A 17,511-nucleotide genomic window follows, 5' to 3' on the forward strand; every position below is an offset into this window, starting at 1 on the left:
CCCTCTTCCTGAACCCAATTCACAACCCAGGTCCATGCGAACCTACATCAGTAATTTCACTGGCACGGGTCCAAATAGATGCCCCCCTCCCCGCACTGTGTGGAGGCTTATCCAGGGTAAGGGAACACATGCCCCCTTACACGGAGGAGGCCTCCAAGACCCCCCCCCCCCCCAGGATGCAGCACGAGCCATTTTTGGCTGCCTGCATTGGCAGTGGGTGGTAGAATTGGGCAGTAAATGACTGAGGCTGCAATCCTATGCACACTTACTTGGGAGTGAGCTCCATTGACTACAATAGGACTGACTTCTGAGCAGACATGCATAGGATTGGGCTCTGACTTGCTGCTTGTGACCTTGCTGGGGGGGAGCAGTGCTGGCCCCTCTGTGCCCCATGGCAAAAGGAACCATTCTGCAGCTCTGAAAGGCCAGGATTTCCTAGGCACCCAACAAGGTCTGACTTGGCAGCCTCTGGGCAGCCTGCAGATGGGACCGGCAGACCGACCGGCACAGGTGCCTGTGTGGGGACTGACTGCGCCGACTTGGGCTGGTGCAAAAGGCGCCTCCTTTCTAACGTACGGGCCACTCGACCCCCACTCAGTTTTCTGTGTAGTATTAAACTTTTTATTACTGTTGTGATGTATTCTCCCAGCCCGATCCTGTGGGCTGCCGGAACTCGCGTTCTGAAAGCGCAGCCTGCCCGAGGGCAGTACCAGACACCAGCCAAGGCCATGTCAGACCATGGGGGGCAAGGTGCCTGCAGCAGTGGTGCTGGGAACTGCACTGGTCCCAGTAAGATGGTGAGGGAGGCATGCGGGGGGTGGGCTGCTTGAGGGAAGGCAGGAGGTGGGCCAGATGCAGGTGGAGCTTGGAGGCAGTGCAGGTGCGAGAGCCTCTCCCTGCTTACTCTCCTCAGACTTATGCCGGCTGCAGAGCTGATGTGGGCCCTCAGACAACCACAGGCCACGAGGGGACCAACCCAGAGGCAAGGGAACAAAAGTTCCTTTACCTCACTGAGACCTCCTGACTTCCCCCCTCCCTGAGCATGCGGTGCACACCTCCACATCACATAAACTGGTGGGGGACAGGATTGGGGCCTAAGAGAAGAATGAATGACCAGGGTGGAAGAGGGGAGAAGGCGCACAGGGTCTTCTTTCACCCTCCTCGCTTGAGAATGAGAAACTTGGTGACTGTCAATGGAGCCCCATTTCTAGCTATAACTTTGGGAAGGCTTCAGTCGGCCTGCACCAACTCTCTTGGTGGACAACAATTGGGCAGCTCTTGTAGCTCTGTCTCCATAGCTAGGAGTGACCACAGCAGGAGAGAAGCTGGAGATCCAACCAGCAACCTTGTGTGGTGAATTCCAGCAGTCCCCACATGAAACCTGGACAAGGGAACAGTGCAATTGAGTTTACACTTTGGACATGCACATGCCTGGGGGGGGGAGAGGGGACAGCAGCAGTGGCTGGCCTGGACGTAACCGAAGGCTCTGCCCTCACCAGGCCACCTACCTGGGATCATGGCCTGGCTGCCACTTTCACCTGCTGTTTCTGATGTTGCGCCTGGTTTTTGGCCGCAGGCGGAGAGAGAGAGGAGCCCTGAAGGGTCGGAGCAGAGCCTGTGCTGCCAGCCCATTCAGTGAGGGGAGCTGGCCAAGTCAGCTCTTTCCAGGAGCAAGCAGTCCACCTCCAGGTGACTGTGGAACGGGCTCAGGTGGTCTTTCCTTGGCAGGGTGATGGGTCAGTTGCCCCTGCCTGGAGTGGCGTGGGCAGCCAACAATCTTTCTGGGCCATGCAGACGTCTCCCCTTCAGTTCTAATGTCAACTGTCTTTCCTCTTTGTTCCTGGGGCCAGGGCCTAGGAGAGGGGGGTAATTTGTACCCGGGCCCAGGGTCAGAAAGGGGTCACAGGAGGGGGCCCGGAAAGTTCCTGGGAGTTTACCTTTTCCTATCTCACCTGAACTCGCAGCCTGCGCGAGGGGCACAACCCTGGGCCTGCAGTGGCAACTACTGCTGCAAGCCATGCACACCAGGCCCAGAAATGCATCCATGCCCCTCCTTAACACTGTCAAATCTGGGTGGAAAGTGGCCTGCTGTAGGAGCTCTTTGGCTTGTGGATTCGATAACCGTGAAGGAGTGTACAGGAGCCCAGGGCTACAGCTGCTGCAGAAGTTCATTCTGATGCACACAGCACACTGTCCATGCCACTGTGAACTCAAATAGGAAGATGCAATTTTCTGCAATGGATTTTCTATATTTCGAAAATTTTAGAGAGACTCAGGAGTGTGTTTGGGTTTCCATAGGATCTCCTCCATGGAGAACTCAAGCAGGGAAAATGCCCTACAGGTAGACCACAGCTGCACTACAAGGACATCCGCAAGAGGGATCTGAAGGCCTTAGGGATGGACCTCAACAAGTGGGAAACCCTGGCCTCTGAGCGTCCTGCTTGGAGGCAGGCTGTGCAGCATGGCCTCTCCTAGTTTGAAGAGACACTTGGCCAACAGACTGAGGCAAAGAAAGAAGGCTCATAGCCAGGGAGGCAGACCAGGGACAGACTGCACTTGCTCCCAGTGTTGAAAGAATTGTCACTCCCTAATTGGCCTCTTCAGCCACACCAGACCACTTTTCAGAGCGCGATGCCAGAGTCTCCCGAGACTGAAGGATGCCAATGATGATTACCTAGCTGCCAATGGTGCATGGTCGGGAAGAACTGTGCACCGCATCAAGAAGCCTGTAGACCTGGGCTCCAAAGACTATTCTGGCTGTCAGCATCTTCCCCCTGACCTATTCCCCCCCTTCTGCCTGCTGCCATTGCCCCTCCCCCTGTGAGAAGGGGCCCAAAAGAAACTTTGTACCCCCTGATAAAATTCCTCTCAGAGGCCCTGTCTGGGGCTGATGCTTTCGGCAGCCAAGCAGACCAGCGTGCGGTCAGCCAAGCCACGCAGCTGTCCCATGAGTTGAAGGGCTGATGCTGGCCAGTGGCTCGCTGCTTGAGTTTATGCGTCAGGAGCACAGGCTCTGAGGCTGGAGTGCTGCTGCTTCGCTTGAATTCAGGGGGAGCAAGGTGGGTCACAGCAGCCAGGTGGGCCCAGCTAGCTTAGCTAATCCACTGGTGGCTGGCTGGGGGGAGCCCAAACGCACAGCTGGGAGCAGGCTCTGATTCCGCTCACTCTGAAGACAACCCTTTGCAAGTTGCCTGCGAGCTGCACTGGTCTGGTTCTTTCCCTGCAGTCCTCGCCTTGAGCTTGCTGCGCTGGTGCACTGTCTCTGAGCTGGAGCTGGCCAAGTGCAGTGCCATGAGCAAGGCCTTCTCCAGGGCCGGCCTTCTCCCCCCACTGGCTTGTGTGAACGGTGGCTCAACTAGCAACTGCACCTGGATGATCAACGTAAGTCTGAAGCACGCTTTGGGTGAAGTCAGGAGGGGTGGGAGAGACTTGCCTCCAGTTGTAGTTCGGAGGGAGGCACCCCGACTCCCCCGGAATATTCTCTCTTCCTGTATGATGGTTGCTGCTGGTCAAGGTAAAGACCCCACCACTGATTACTCATCTGTCTCTTAAGCACAGTACATGTCATTTTCAATCCTGGTCTGTATTGCCAAGTCTGTGCTACAGCCAGGTCTTAATGAGCTGGTGAAGGAAGCTGGGAGATGCCCAGAGGAGAAGGGGCAGCAGAGATGGTCAGGCAAACACGCACGATGGACCCATGGTGGTCCAACTCAGCGCAAGGCAGCCTCTTGTCACCCTCTGTTCAAATCATCAGCTGGAGCTTTAGATGACTAATGGTTGCTTGAACCTGCCAGCCATGGGAGGAAACCATGAGCAGAGACTATAAGACCAGAAATGCTGGATCAGGCCCAGCGGTCCTCTCGTCCAGCTTTCTGTAGCTGACAGTGGTCCATCAGATGCCTCGGGGAGCACACAAGGCAGCAAGAGAGCTGCATCCTGGCGCCACTCCCTGCACCTGGCATTCTGCGGTAGCCTACTTCCAAGACTAGGAGGTTGGTGCATGCCCATCACAGTCTGTAACCTGTGATAGACTTTTCCTCCAGAAATTTAATTAACAGTATTTAACCTGTTCAATCCCCTTTTAAAGGCATCCAGGATGAATTAGCAAAGAAGGTGAATGCAGTTTTAGCCTGCATTAGTAGAGCTGTAGCGTCCAAGTTGTGAGAAGTTGTAGTTCTGCTGGTCAGACCTCACCTGGAGTACTGTGTCCAATTCTGGCACCTCACTTTAAGAGAGATGGAGCCAAACAGGAGCAGGTTCAGAGGAGAGCGACGAGGATGATCAGGGGGCTGGAGGACAAGCCCTACGAGGAAAGGTGGAGGGAACTTGGCGTGTTCAGCCTGGAGAAGAGACGGCTGAGGGGATGTTATAGCTCTCTTCAAATACCTGAAGTGCTGTCAGATGGAAGAAGGGACACATTTGCTCTTAGCTGCCTCTGAAAGCAGAACTAGAACCAGTGGGTACAAACTGCAAGAGAAGAGATTCTGATTGGGCATCAGGAAAAATTTCCTGATGGTCCGGGCTGTTCGGCAGTGGAACAGATTACTGAGGGAAGTGGTGGATTCTCCCTCACCGGAGATACTCAAGCAGAGGCTCGACAAGCATCTGCTCTCGGAGGATTTCCTGCTATAGGCAGAGGGTTCGACTAGATGATCTTGCAGGTCTCTTCCACCTCCATGATTCTTTGAGCATCTTGGGGCAAGGAGTTCCACAGATTTATCATGTGCTGCGTAAAAAAAAAGAAATTCCTCTTTTCGGTTTTAACGGACAAGTTGCATATTTTAGTCAAGATATTGGTTACTTCATCAATTCCTTAATAACACTTGGGTGGATGCCATCTGGGCTTGGCTACTTATTGATCTTTAATTTGTCAATTAGACCTGAAAAGTCTTTGCTTTTAACCTCTATCTGACTTAATTCCTTGGTCAGGAGGGGCCATTCAGGCAGCGTTATCTGCCCGAGGTCTTCTGCCGTGAAGACAGATGCAAAGAACTCATTTAATTTCTCTGCCATCTCTAAGTCTCCTTTTATCTCCCCTTTCCCTCCCTCACCATCCAGAGGGCCAACCGCTTCTCTGGCGGGTTTCCTGCTTCTAACATATTTGAAGAATTAGAGGACAGGTCCTCTCATGGATTGAGAACTGGTTGGAGGCCAGGAAGCAGAGAGTGGGTGTCAATGGGCAATTTTCACAATGGAGAGAGGTGAAAAGCGGTGTGCCCCAAGGATCTGTCCTGGGACCGGTGCTTTTCAACCTCTTCATAAATGACCTGGAGACAGGGTTGAGCAGTGAAGTGCCTAAGTTTGCAGACAACACCAAACTTTTCCGAGTGGTGAAGACCAGAAGTGATTGTGAGGAGCTCCAGAAGGATCTCTCCAGACTGGCAGAATGGGCAGCAAAATGGCAGATGCGCTTCAATGTCAGTAAGTGTAAAGTCATGCACATTGGGGCAAAAAATCAAAACTTTAGATATAGGCTGATGGGTTCTGAGCTGTCTGTGACAGATCAGGAGAGAGATCTTGGGGTGGTGGTGGACAGGTCGATGAAAGTATCGACCCATAAGAACATAAGAACATAAGAACAGCCCCACTGGATCAGGCCATAGGCCCATCTAGTCCAGCTTCCTGTATCTCACAGCGGCCCACCAAATGCCCCAGGGAGCACACCAGATAACAACAGACCTCATCCTGGTGCTCTCCCCTACATCTGGCATTCTGACTTAACCCATTCCTAAAATCAGGAGGTTGCGCATACACATCATGGCTTGTACCCCATAATGGATTTTTCCTCCAGAAACTCGTCCAATCCCCTTTTAAAGGCGTCTAGGCTAGACGCCAGCACCACATCCTGTGGCAAGGAGTTCCACAGACCGACCACGCGCTGAGTAAAGAAATATTTTCTTTTGTCTGTCCTAACCCGCCCAACACTCAATTTGAGTGGATGTCCCCTGGTTCTGGTATTATGTGAGAGTGTAAAGAGCATCTCCCTATCCACTCTGTCCATCCCCTGCATAATTTTGTATGTCTCAATCATGTCCCCCCTCAAGCGTCTCTTTTCTAGGCTGAAGAGGCCCAAACGCCGTAGCCTTTCCTCATAAGGAAGGTGCCCCAGCCCCGTAATCATCTTAGTTGCTCTCTTTTACACCTTTTCCATTTCCACTATGTCTTTTTTGAGATGCGGCGACCAGAACTGGACACAATACTCCAGGTGTGGCCTTACCATCGATTTGTACAATGGCATTATAATACTAACCGTTTTGTTCTCAATACCCTTCCTAATGATCCCAAGCATTGAATTGGCCTTCTTCACTGCCACCGCACATTGGGTCGACACTTTCATCGACCTGTCCACCACCACCCCAAGATCTCTCTCCTGATCTGTCACAGACAGCTCAGAACCCATCAGCCTATATCTAAAGTTTTGATTTTTTGCCCCAATGTGCATGACTTTACACTTACTGACATTGAAGCGCATCTGCCATTTTGCTGCCCATTCTGCCAGTCTGGAGAGATCCTTCTGGAGCTCCTCACAATCACTTCTGGTCTTTACCCCTCGGAAAAGTTTGGTGTCGTCTGCAAACTTAGCCACTTCACTGCTCAACCCTGTCTCCAGGTCATTTATGAAGAGGTTGAAAAGCACCGGTCCCAGGACAGATCCTTGGGGCACACCGCTTTTCACTTCTCTCCATTGTGAAAATTGCCCATTGACACCCACTCTCTGTTTCCTGGTCTTCAACCAGTTCTCAATCCATGAGAGGACCTGTCCTCTAATTCCCTGACTGTGGAGTTTTTTCAGTAGCCTTTGGTGGGGGACCGTGTCGAACGCCTTCTGAAAGTCCAGATATATAATGTCCACGGGTTCTCCCGCATCCACATGCCTGTTGACCTTTTCAAAGAATTCTATAAGGTTTGTGAGGCAAGACTTACCCTTACAGAAGCCATGCTGACTCTCCCTCAGCAAGGCCTGTTCGTCTATGTGTTTTGAGATCCTATCTTTGATGAGGCATTCCACCATCTTACCCGGTATGGATGTTAGGCTGACCGGCCTATAGTTTCCCGGGTCCCCCCTCTTTCCCTTTTTAAAAATAGGCGTGACATTTGCTATCCTCCAATCTTCTGGCACTGTGGCCGTTTTGAGGGACAAGTTGCATACCTTAGTCAAGAGATCTGCAACTTCATTCTTCAATTCCTTAATAACCCTTGGGTGTATGCCATCAGGGCCCGGTGACTTATTGATCTTTAATTTATCAATGAGGTCTGAAACATCTTCTCTTTTAACCTCTATCTGACTTAACTCCTCGGTTAGGAGGGGCCGTTCGGGCAGCGGTATCTGCCCGAGGTCTTCTGCCGTGAAGACAGATGCAAGAACTCATTTAATTTCTCTGCCATCTCTAAGTCTCCTTTTATCTCCCCTTTCCCTCCCTCACCATCCAGAGGGCCAACCGCTTCTCTGGCGGGTTTCCTGCTTCTAACATATTTGAAGAAGCTTTTATTATTCCCCTTAATGTTGCTGGCCATGCGTTCCTCATAGTCTCTCTTGGCCTCCCCTATCACCTTCTTACATTTCTTTTGCCACAGTTTATGTTCCTTTTTATTCTCTTCATTAGGGCAAGACTTCCATTTACGGAAGGAAGCTTCCTTGCCCTTCACAGCCTCTCTAACTTGGCTGGTTAGCCATGCGGGCACTCTCCTGGATTTAGTGGAACCCTTCTTTCTTTGCGGTATACACCTCTGCCGGGCCTCTATTACTGTTGTTTTAAGCAGCCTCCATGCACTCTGGAGAGACTGGACTCTTTTTACCCTCCCTTTCAACCTCCTTCTAACCAGCCTCCTCATTTGAGGGAAGTCCGCCCGTCGGAAGTCAAGGGTTTTTGTTAGAGATTTGCCTGGTATTCTTCCCCCAATGTGCACGTCAAAACGGATCGCAGCATGATCACTGTTCCCCAATGGCTCAGTAACGTTTACATCTCTAACCAGGTCCTGCGTACCGCACAAAATTAAATCCAGAGTCACCTGTCCTCTGGTGGGCTCCGTGACTAGCTGATCTAAGCCACAGTCATTTAGCACATCAAGAAATCCGGTTTCCTTATCGTGACCAGAACACAAATTGACCCAGTCAATATGAGGATAATTGAAGTCCCCCATGATTACAACCCTGTCCCTCCTTGTCACCTCCCTGATCTGTTTCCTCATTTCAAGGTCCCCATCAGATTTCTGGTCTGGAGGAGGATAGCACGCCCCCAGTATTACATCGCTGCACAAGCCTGGTAATTTAACCCACAGAGATTCTACGGTGGAGTCGGACCCACCTTCAATCCCTACTTTGCTGGATTCTATCCCTTCCTTAACATAAAGGGCCACCCCACCTCCAACACGCCCCTGCCTGTCCCTCCTGTAGAGTTTATAGCCCGGGATTGCGGTATCCCACTGATTCTCCGCATTCCACCAGGTTTCCGTTATGCCCACTATGTCAATATTTTCCCTTGTCACCAGACATTCCAGTTCTCCCACCTTTGCTCGTAGACTTCGGGCATTCGCATAAAAGCATTTATACACGAAATGCCCCAGGATGGGCTGCTTATTCTTTCCTTTGTCCCCGCATCCTCTCATTGTGCCAAACCGTCTATCACATCCCATCACCCTACCTTTCCCAATTTCTTCTCCTACCCTGCCTTTGTCTTGTTGTTCTCTAACCTCCCCATCCTCATCCCATAGGGATGAGGAGTCCCGAACCGGATGCCCCTCGGCTCCTGTCGGCCTTCCCCCAGGGATCAGTTTAAAAGCTGCTCTGCCACCTTTTTAATGTTACGCGCCAGCAGTCTGGTTCCATTCTGGTTCAAATGGAGCCCGTCCCTCTTGTACAGGCCCCGCTTGTCCCAAAACGTTCCCCAGTGCCTAACGAATCTAAACCCCTCCTCCCTACACCACCGTCTCATCCACGCATTGAGACCCCTGATCTCCGCCTGCCTAGCTGACCCAATGTGCGGCGGCAGTGAAGAAGGCCAATTCTATGCTTGGGATCATTAGGAAGGGTATTGAGAACAAAACGGCTAGTATTATAATGCCGTTGTACAAATCTATGGTAAGGCCACACCTGGAGTGTTGTGTCCAGTTCTGGTCGCCGCATCTCAAGACATAGTGGAAATGGAAAAGGTGCAAAAGAAAGCGACTAAGATGATTACGGGGCTGGGGCACCTTCCTTATGAGGAAAGGCTACGGCGTTTGGGCCTCTTCAGCCTAGAAAAGGGACGCCTGAGGGGGGACATGATTGAGACATACAAAATTATGCAGGGGATGGACAGAGTGGATAGGGAGATGCTCTTTACACTCTCACATAATACCAGAACCAGGGGACATCCGCTAAAATTGAGTGTTGGGCGGGTTAGGACAGACAAAAGAAAATATTTCTTTACTCAGCGTGTGGTTGGTCTGTGGAACTCCTTGCCACAGGATGTGGTGCTGGCGTCTACCCTAGACGCCTTTAAAAGGGGATTGGACGAGTTTCTGGAGGAAAAATCCATTATGGGGTACAAGCCATGATTTGTATGCGCAACCTCCTGATTTTAGAAATGGGTTATGCAGGGGAGGGCACCAGGATGAGGTCTCTTGTTATCTGGTGTGCTCCCTGGAGCATTTGGTGGGCCGCTGTGAGATACAGGAAGCTGGACTAGATGGGCCTATGGCCTGATCCAGTGGGGCTGTTCTTATGTTCTTAAGCTTTTATTATTCCCCTTAATGTTGTTGGCCATGCGTTCCTCATAGTCTTTCTTGGCCTCCCGTTATCACCTTCTTACTTTTCTTCTGCCACTGTTTATGTTCGTTTTTATTCTCCTCATTAGGGCAAGACTTCCATTTATGGAAGGAAGCTTCCTTGCCCTTTACGGCCTCTCTAACTGATTAGCCAGGCGGGCACCCTCCTGAACTTAGGCAAGCCGTTCCTCCTTTGCGGTATATACTTCTCCTGGGCTTCGATTACTGTTGTTTTAAGCAGCCTCCATGCACTCTGGAGAGATTGAACCCTCTTTACTTTCCCTTTCAACTTCTCCCTAACTAGCCTCCTCATTTGAGGGCAGTCCGCCTTTTTTGTGTCAGATTTGTTTGACACTCTTCCCCTGACATGCATGGTGAAACTAATCACACTAATCCCCAATGGCTGAGTAACATTTACCTCTCTAAACAGGTCCTGAGTGCCACACAATATTAAATCCAGAGGCACCTGTCCTCTGGTGGGCTCCATGACTAGTTGCTCTAAAGCACAGTCATTTAGCATGTCAAGAAAACCAGTTTCTCTTTCCTGACCAGAACACGAATTGACCCAGTCCATGTGAGGATAATTGAAGTCCCCCTTGGTTATAACCCTGTCCCTCCGCGACACCTCCCTGATTTGTTTCCTCATTTCAAGCTCCCCTTCTGGTCCGGAGGACGATAGCATGCCCCCAGTATTACATTGCTTCTTGAACCTGGTAATTTAACCCACAGCGATACTATGGTGGAGTCGGACCCACCTTCAATCTCTACTTTGCTGGATTCCACCCATTCTTTAACTTAAATGGCTACTCCACCACCAACATGCACTTCTCTGTCCCTCCTGTTGAGTTATAGCCCGGGATTGCGGTATCCCACTGGTCTCCCTTATGCCCACTATGTCAATGTTTTCCTTTGTCACCAGACATTCCAGTTCTCCCATCTTAGCTTGGAGACTTCGGGCATTCACATAAAAGCATTTGTATATGAAGTCCTCCAACATTTTAATATTATTAATATTAACAGTATTTATATACCGCTTTTCAACTAAAAGTTCACAAAGCGGTTTACAGAGAAAAATCAAATAACTAAATGGCTCCCTGTCCCAAAAGGGCTCACAATCTAAAAGGAAGCAAATGAATACCAGCAGATAGCCACTAGAACAGACAGTGCTGGGGTGAGGTGGGCCAGTTATTCTCCCCCTGCTAAAAAAAAACATGGGCTGCTTATTAGCTCCTTTGTCCCCACATCCTCTCATTGTGCCAAACCGTCTATCACATCCCATTATGCTACCTTTCCCAATTTCTTCTCCTACCCTGCCTTTGTCTTGTTGTTCTCTAACCTCCCCATCCTCATCCCATAGGGATGAGGAGTCCCGAACTGGATGCCCCTCAGCCCCTGTCGGCCTTCCCCCGGGATCAGTTTAAAAGCTGCTCTGCCACCTTTTTAATGTTATGCACCAGCAGTCTGGTTCCATTCTGGTTCAAGTGAAGCCCATCCCTCTTGTACAGGCCCCGCTTGTCCCAAAACGTTCCCCAGTGCCTAACAAATCTAACCCCTCCTCCCTACACCACTGTCTCATCCACGCATTGAGACCAACTGATCTCCACCTGCCTAGCTGGCCCTGCACATGGAACAGGCAGCACTTCCGAGAACGCTACCTTTGCGGTCCTGACTTTCAGCTTCCTACCCAACAGCCTAAAATTGGCCTCCAGGACCTCCCGGCTGCATTTCTCCATGTCGTTGGTGCCGACATGCACCACAACCGCTACCATCTCTGCAGCACTCTCTACCAGCCTGTCTAGATGAGAAGTGATGTTCGCAACCTTCACACCAGGCAGGCAAGTCACCATGCAGGCCTCACATCCATTGCAAACCCCCTGCTTATATTCCTGATAATGGAATCGCCCACTACAAGAAGCCCCAGAGTGAAGGACTGTGTCCAACACCTTCTGGTGCCAGATCAGCAATATCCCTGGGTCTGCCCACTTCTCTGGAGGCTCTTGATTGCTCACACTTCATCTCCAAGGTCATTGCCTTCCTGTCCTCCAGGGACATGAGCCCAAGAGGCCAGGGAATTGCTGGGGCCAGCCGGGCACTGTAGCCTTGGGGGAGTGAGAGGCAGTCCACCAGGGGGGTGCTTTCCCAGCCACCCTGCCCCAGCTATTGTTGGAGGAATTTAAAAATTGGTTTCCTCTTTGGGGGGAAGCAGAGTAGCTTCAGCAGCTGACCCCCCTCCCTCTTTATTGGGTATCGCCTGAGGGAGCCTCCCTCACCTGGCTGACTGCTAATCAGTAAAAACAAGAGACAATGGCTTGTGAAAGTTGCAAAGGAAGTTGTCTACTCACGGTTCCGTAGAATGCATACAGCATCTGATTATGATCAGAGGTTCAGCTAACTTAGAGATAGCAAGGCCCTAAAGCTGCCTCGCCCTGCCTGCTATGTGCTCAAGATGACGTAGCCAGCAACGCCTGCTGTGTGCCATCTCGACAGGTCAGTGGTCAGAGGAGAAGAGAGAGTGTGCTCGGAGAAGGAGGGAAGGTTATAGGGTCTGGGCCACATCCCCACAAAGGTCACAGAAGAGGACAGGTAATAAAGAGTAGAGTCACTGGGCCATGGCTTAACCCCTTCTGGACAGCATCCTGCCACCTCTGGACAGCAGACGGAGTTGCTCCAAACTCCAACAGCTATCAGGATCCCTTCTTTCTCCAAAGGGCTGCTAAGTGGTGCCTGCCAGGCCTGTGGCTGCAGCTGCTTCTTCAGCGCCAGCCCTGCAGGAGTGCTGTGGGGAGGGGCCCAACAAGCAAGTCTGTAGCCACAAGAAAGGCAGAGAGGTCAGCAGCCCCCTCTGTACCTTTAAAGGGAGCAGCTAAAGAGGAAAGGAGACCAGTGACACTTTGGAGGTGAAGTCAGGTGCTTGGCCCAGCTGCGCCATCTCAGGTGGGCAACAGCTGGAGCTTGCCCCAGAGGAGAGCCACACTCCTCTCCCAACTAGGAGCCTTTCACCAGCACCGAATGGTCAGCTGGAAAGCGCTAACCTGCAGGGGCGGGCACCTGGAAAACCTGCAGGGAAGGGCATCAGGACGCAGGCTGTATCTTGGCTGGCTTGTGTGAAGCATTTGGTGGGCCGCTGTGGGGTACAGGAAGCTGGACCAGACGGGCCTTTGACCCAGTCCAGTTGGGCTTTCTTATGTTCTTCACCCCTCCAGTTTAACGGCAGGGGAGAGCGAGCTGTGTTCTGGGTTCGACAAGATTTCCTCACTGGAATGTGAGTGGCCACTTCTCCCGCCAAGAGACATTCCACAGATTCTGTCAGGATGGTTCACAAGGGAGCCTTGTCTTGGCCGGCCCTCCAGCAGCACCTCAGAGAGAGCCTGTGAAGCCCAGTCAGTGGCCAAGGTTGGCGCCTGTGTGTGACCCTCGCCTTGGCCGAGTACTCTGGGCTCAGAGCTGCCTGCAAACTTCACTGGGGATGACTGACATTCAAATGGCTTGTGGCCAGCCCTGAGTTGCCAGAAGCTGGATCAGGGAACAGGACACTGCTCAGAACCCAGGCCCAGAGGAGGCCCAGCCCAGCCACAGCCACAGAGGAGCCACAATATGCCCAGCCACAGAGGAGGGCTGCTCCCATGCCCTGCCCTCAACCCTCAACTGCAGGGAGTGCTTCTCGCTGGCATTCTTGAGCATGTAGACTTTGCCCCTGGAGGCGCAGGGGTGTGGGAGGCCCGCAGATCTGGAACAGGCTTGCTGTGGCAACAGACTGCTGTGCCGTTGATCTTTTCTAGCTGGAATGAGCAAAGTGCAGTAAAGCTTCCAGCAGCCTGGGAACAAGTGCCCTTGCGCAGGCAGGGCAGGAAGGCAATGGCATCCGCCCCGTGGCCTGGCCCTGCAGCCCCTTGTGACCTCTGTGGGGGCAGCCTCCACTGATCACCTTGGCTAAAATACAGACTTGCAGAACATTTGAGTTGGCAGGGGTCTCGGAGGTCGTCTAGCCCAGACCCCTGCTCAGCATATACAGCAACCCTGGCAGGTAGTCATCCCGCCTCTGTTTGGAAACCAGTATCATGCATAGGGCAGGCTCTTCTCAAGCTGGGCAGCTCTGGTGCTCAGGCGATTCTTCTGCGTGCCTAGTGGCAGTAGCAGGCCTCTATAATTTCAGCCCCTTGGTTCCAGTCCTGCCCAGAAGTCTCTGAAATATTTCCATTCAATTTCAACCCTATTTCCTTAACTCCTGCCAAGACTCATACTAGGTAGTTCTGTTTAACGGAGCAGTCAGTTAATGGACTGCCCTCTTGCAGAAGATATGGCAGTGGGGTTGGGCAAGCCATTTTTCCTTACTGAGGGCTGCTGGCAGCTGCAGGAGTTGTGGGGAGTCCCGAGCAGCCCTCTGCAGGACTCCCTGATGCTTAGAACGTTAAGAAAAACAGGTCACTTGGCACTTCCTGGTTGCTCAACAACTGGTTTTTCTCAGCACTCTACATCAACCACGTAAGTGTTGGGGAGCCCTGCAGAGGGCTGCTCGGGACAGCCCAAAACTCCTGCAGCTGCCAGCAGCCCTCAGTAAGGAAAAATAGCTCCCTTTCATCCCCATTAGTAATGTGAACCTAGGAGTTGCGTCACTACTTCCCCACCACTTAGAGAAGCTTTACATAAGTTGGTGGGTAACAGCCCACCAGTTGAGAACCACTGTCCTAGAGCATCTCCAACAGGTGCTTGTTGAGCCTCTGCTTGGCAATCTCCAGTGAGGGAGAGGCCACCACTTCCCTGAGCAATTTTTCCCCTGCCGAATCGCCCTGACCGTCAGAATAATGATAGGACCAGCATTGAACCTGGCCGAGGGTGCTGCCTTGGCAGGAGTCGTGTGAGCGTGGGGCTCTCCCAGCACTTGTGGTTTCTGGGCGCTGCAGAGGCCGGAGGACAGAGTTGGGACGGTGTATGACGAGGGCCCTCCCCTTCCTTACCTGGTGCCATATCCGGCAGTTTGAAGCCAGGTGCAGGGCTGCGGTGGGGTTCTCTTGGTGGGTGGTCCTATCATTAGGCAAACGGGGCAGCCACCCAGGGCGCAGACCTCAAAGGGCGCAGGAGGGGTCTTTCAGGGGCACCGTTTTGTACAGGTCAGTTTTTTCAACACATGTAAAAAATGCAGCTGACAATTTTTTTTGTTTTAATTTTAAGATAAATAAGTGCTATGGAATATAATTAATTTAAAAGTCTTATAAATAAATTGTGTGTGTGTGTGTGGGGGGTGCAAGTAGTTAGCCTATGGTGCAAAATAGTCTGGCACCAGCCCTGTCTGCCTGGCATTGCTGGTTGCTGTATCCATCTGGTGAGAACTTTCCAGCCAAAGGCAATTTTCCCACCCATATCAGTTTGCACTGTCCTCATTGTGCAATTCCCTTTTTGTTTAGACTTTGTTTAAGTTCCATTCTGACCCACAGGCTGCCTGGTCCATGTTAATGGGTAGTTCAGTGGATTGTCTTGTCTCTTCACCATGCAGACATGAATGTGGTTTCACTAAGAACCCCTGTGGTTCAGTGCTCTCCTGGGAGGAGAGTTTTCCCAGATGGTCCTCCTCTCTCAGGTGTGCGGAGCCTGGGATGGTGGCAGCAAACACAGATTGCCAAGGTTTTTCTCCTCTCCGTTGCTGGCACAGGCTGTGCGTGCTGGAACGGGATTTGGCAGCCTCAGAAGCAGCCAATGTTTAACCGGGTCCAGCCCTAGTCAGCTTGCGGAATGCAGGGATCATGCTGGTGCGAGGCACACCTGAACTTGAGCCCCCTCTTGCCAGACAGGGCCTGTTCAGCCCCTGGTTTACTCAGGGCTGTGGGGCAAGGGGGACAGTGGTGAGGGCATGTGAAGGGAAATTCAGGTTGAGGCTGCTGCATGACAGTAAAGCACCAAATTCCAGGCGAGTCTTCCTAGAATCATAGAGTTGGAAGGGACCTGATCGGTCTTAAGAACATACGAACATAATGTTGGATCAGGCCAAAGGTCCAGCTTCCTGTACAGCACAGCGGCCCACCAAATGCCCCAGGGAGCACACAAGACAATAGACACAACCTGCATCCCAAAGTGCATGACTTTCCACTTACTTACATTGAAACACAGGTCATGGTTCAGGATGTGGACTCACCTCCCTGCATTACAATCTCTGCGCATGAACTGGAGGTTGTCCATGACTTTGTGTACCTTGGCTCAACGATCTCCAACACTCTTTCTCTCGATACCGAGCTAAACAGGCGCATAGGTAAAGCAGCTACCACGTTTTCCAGACTCACAAAGAGAGTCTGGTCCAACAAGAAGCTGACGGAACATACCAAGATCCAGGTCTACAGAGCTTGCGTCCTGAGTACACTTCTGTACTGCAGCGAGTCATGGACTCTCCGCTCACAACAGGAGAGGAAACTGAACGCTTTCCACATGCGCTGCCTCCGACGCATCCTCGGCATCACCTGGCAGGACAAAGTTCCAAACAACACAGTCCTGGAACGTGCTGGAATCCCTAGCAAGTATGCACTGCTGAAACAGAGACGCCTGCGTTGGCTCGGTCATGTCGTGAGAATGGATGATGGCCGGATCCCAAAGGATCTCCTCTATGGAGAACTCGTGCAAAGAAAGCGCCCTACAGGTAGACCACAGCTGCGATACAAAGACATCTGCAAGAGGGATCTGAAGTCCTTAGGGATGGACCTCAACAGGTGGGAAACCCTGGCCTCTGAGCGACCCGCTTGGAGGCAGGCTGTGCAGCATGGCCTTTCCCAGTTTGAAGAGACACTTGGCCAACAGTCTGAGGCAAAGAGGCAAAGAAGGAAGGCCCATAGCCAGGGAGACAGACCAGGGACAGACTGCACTTGCTCCCAGTGTGGGAGGGATTGTCACTCCCGAATCGGCCTTTTCAGCCACACTAGACGCTGTTCCAGAACCACCATTCAGAGCGCGATACCATAGTCTCTCGAGACTGAAGGTTGCCAACAACAACATTGAAACACATCTGCCACTTTGCTGCCCATTCTGCCAGTCTGGAGAGATCCTTCTGGAGCTCCTCACAATCACTTCTGGTCTTCACCACTCGGAAAAGTTTGGTGTCGTCTGCAAACTTAGCCACTTCACTGCTCAACCCTGTCTCCAGGTCATTTATGAAGAGGTTCCCAGGACAGATCCTTGGGGCACACAGCTTTTCACCTCTCTCCATTGTGAAAACTGGCCATTGACACCCACTCTCCGTTTCTTGGTCTTCAACCATTTCCCAATCCATGAGAGGACCTGCCCTCTTATTCCCTGACTGTGGAGTTTTATGTTCCTTTCTATTCTCCTCATTAGGGCAAGACTTCCATTTACGGAAGGAAGCTTCCTTGCCCTTTACGGCCTCTCTAACTTGGCTGGTTAGCTATGTGGGCACCCTCCTGGACTTAGTCGAGACCGTCACCTTGGTCATCTAGTCCGACCCCCTGCCTTAGGCAGGAAATCCTCTTAGAGCATCTCCAACAGGTGCTTGTCAAGCCTCTGCTTGAATATCTCCAGCGAAGGAAGTCCACCACCTTTCCCAGCAATCTGTTCCACTGCCGAACTGCCCTGACGGTCAGGAATTTTTCCTGATGTCTAACCGAAATCTCCTCTCCTGCATTTTGTACCTGTTGGTTCTAGTTGGTTTCAGAGGCAGCTGAGAACAAATTTGTCCCTTCTTCCATATGACAGCCCTTTAGGTATTTGAAGAGAGCTCTCATATCCCCTCTCAACCATCTCTTCTCCAGGCTGAACGTACCAAATTTC

The 17,511-nt window shown here is 51.8% G+C and overlaps 1 protein-coding gene across 1 annotated transcript in view; it reads left to right on the forward strand.

Annotated features, from left to right (window-relative positions):
- The first annotated feature begins 635 nt into the window (after positions 1-635).
- The window catches only part of LOC136645365 (melanotransferrin-like), a 62,804-nt gene continuing 45,928 nt past the window's right edge, over positions 636-17,511 (forward strand). Inside the window, exons 1-2 of the mRNA XM_066621592.1 lie at positions 636-789; positions 3,227-3,381. Coding sequence (XP_066477689.1) covers positions 636-789; positions 3,227-3,381 — 309 coding nt within the window. The remainder of the gene's footprint in view (positions 790-3,226; positions 3,382-17,511) is intronic.

Source organism: Tiliqua scincoides, chromosome 3 (assembly GCF_035046505.1).
Source record: "Tiliqua scincoides isolate rTilSci1 chromosome 3, rTilSci1.hap2, whole genome shotgun sequence".
In the NCBI taxonomy this organism is placed as follows: domain Eukaryota; kingdom Metazoa; phylum Chordata; class Lepidosauria; order Squamata; family Scincidae; genus Tiliqua; species Tiliqua scincoides.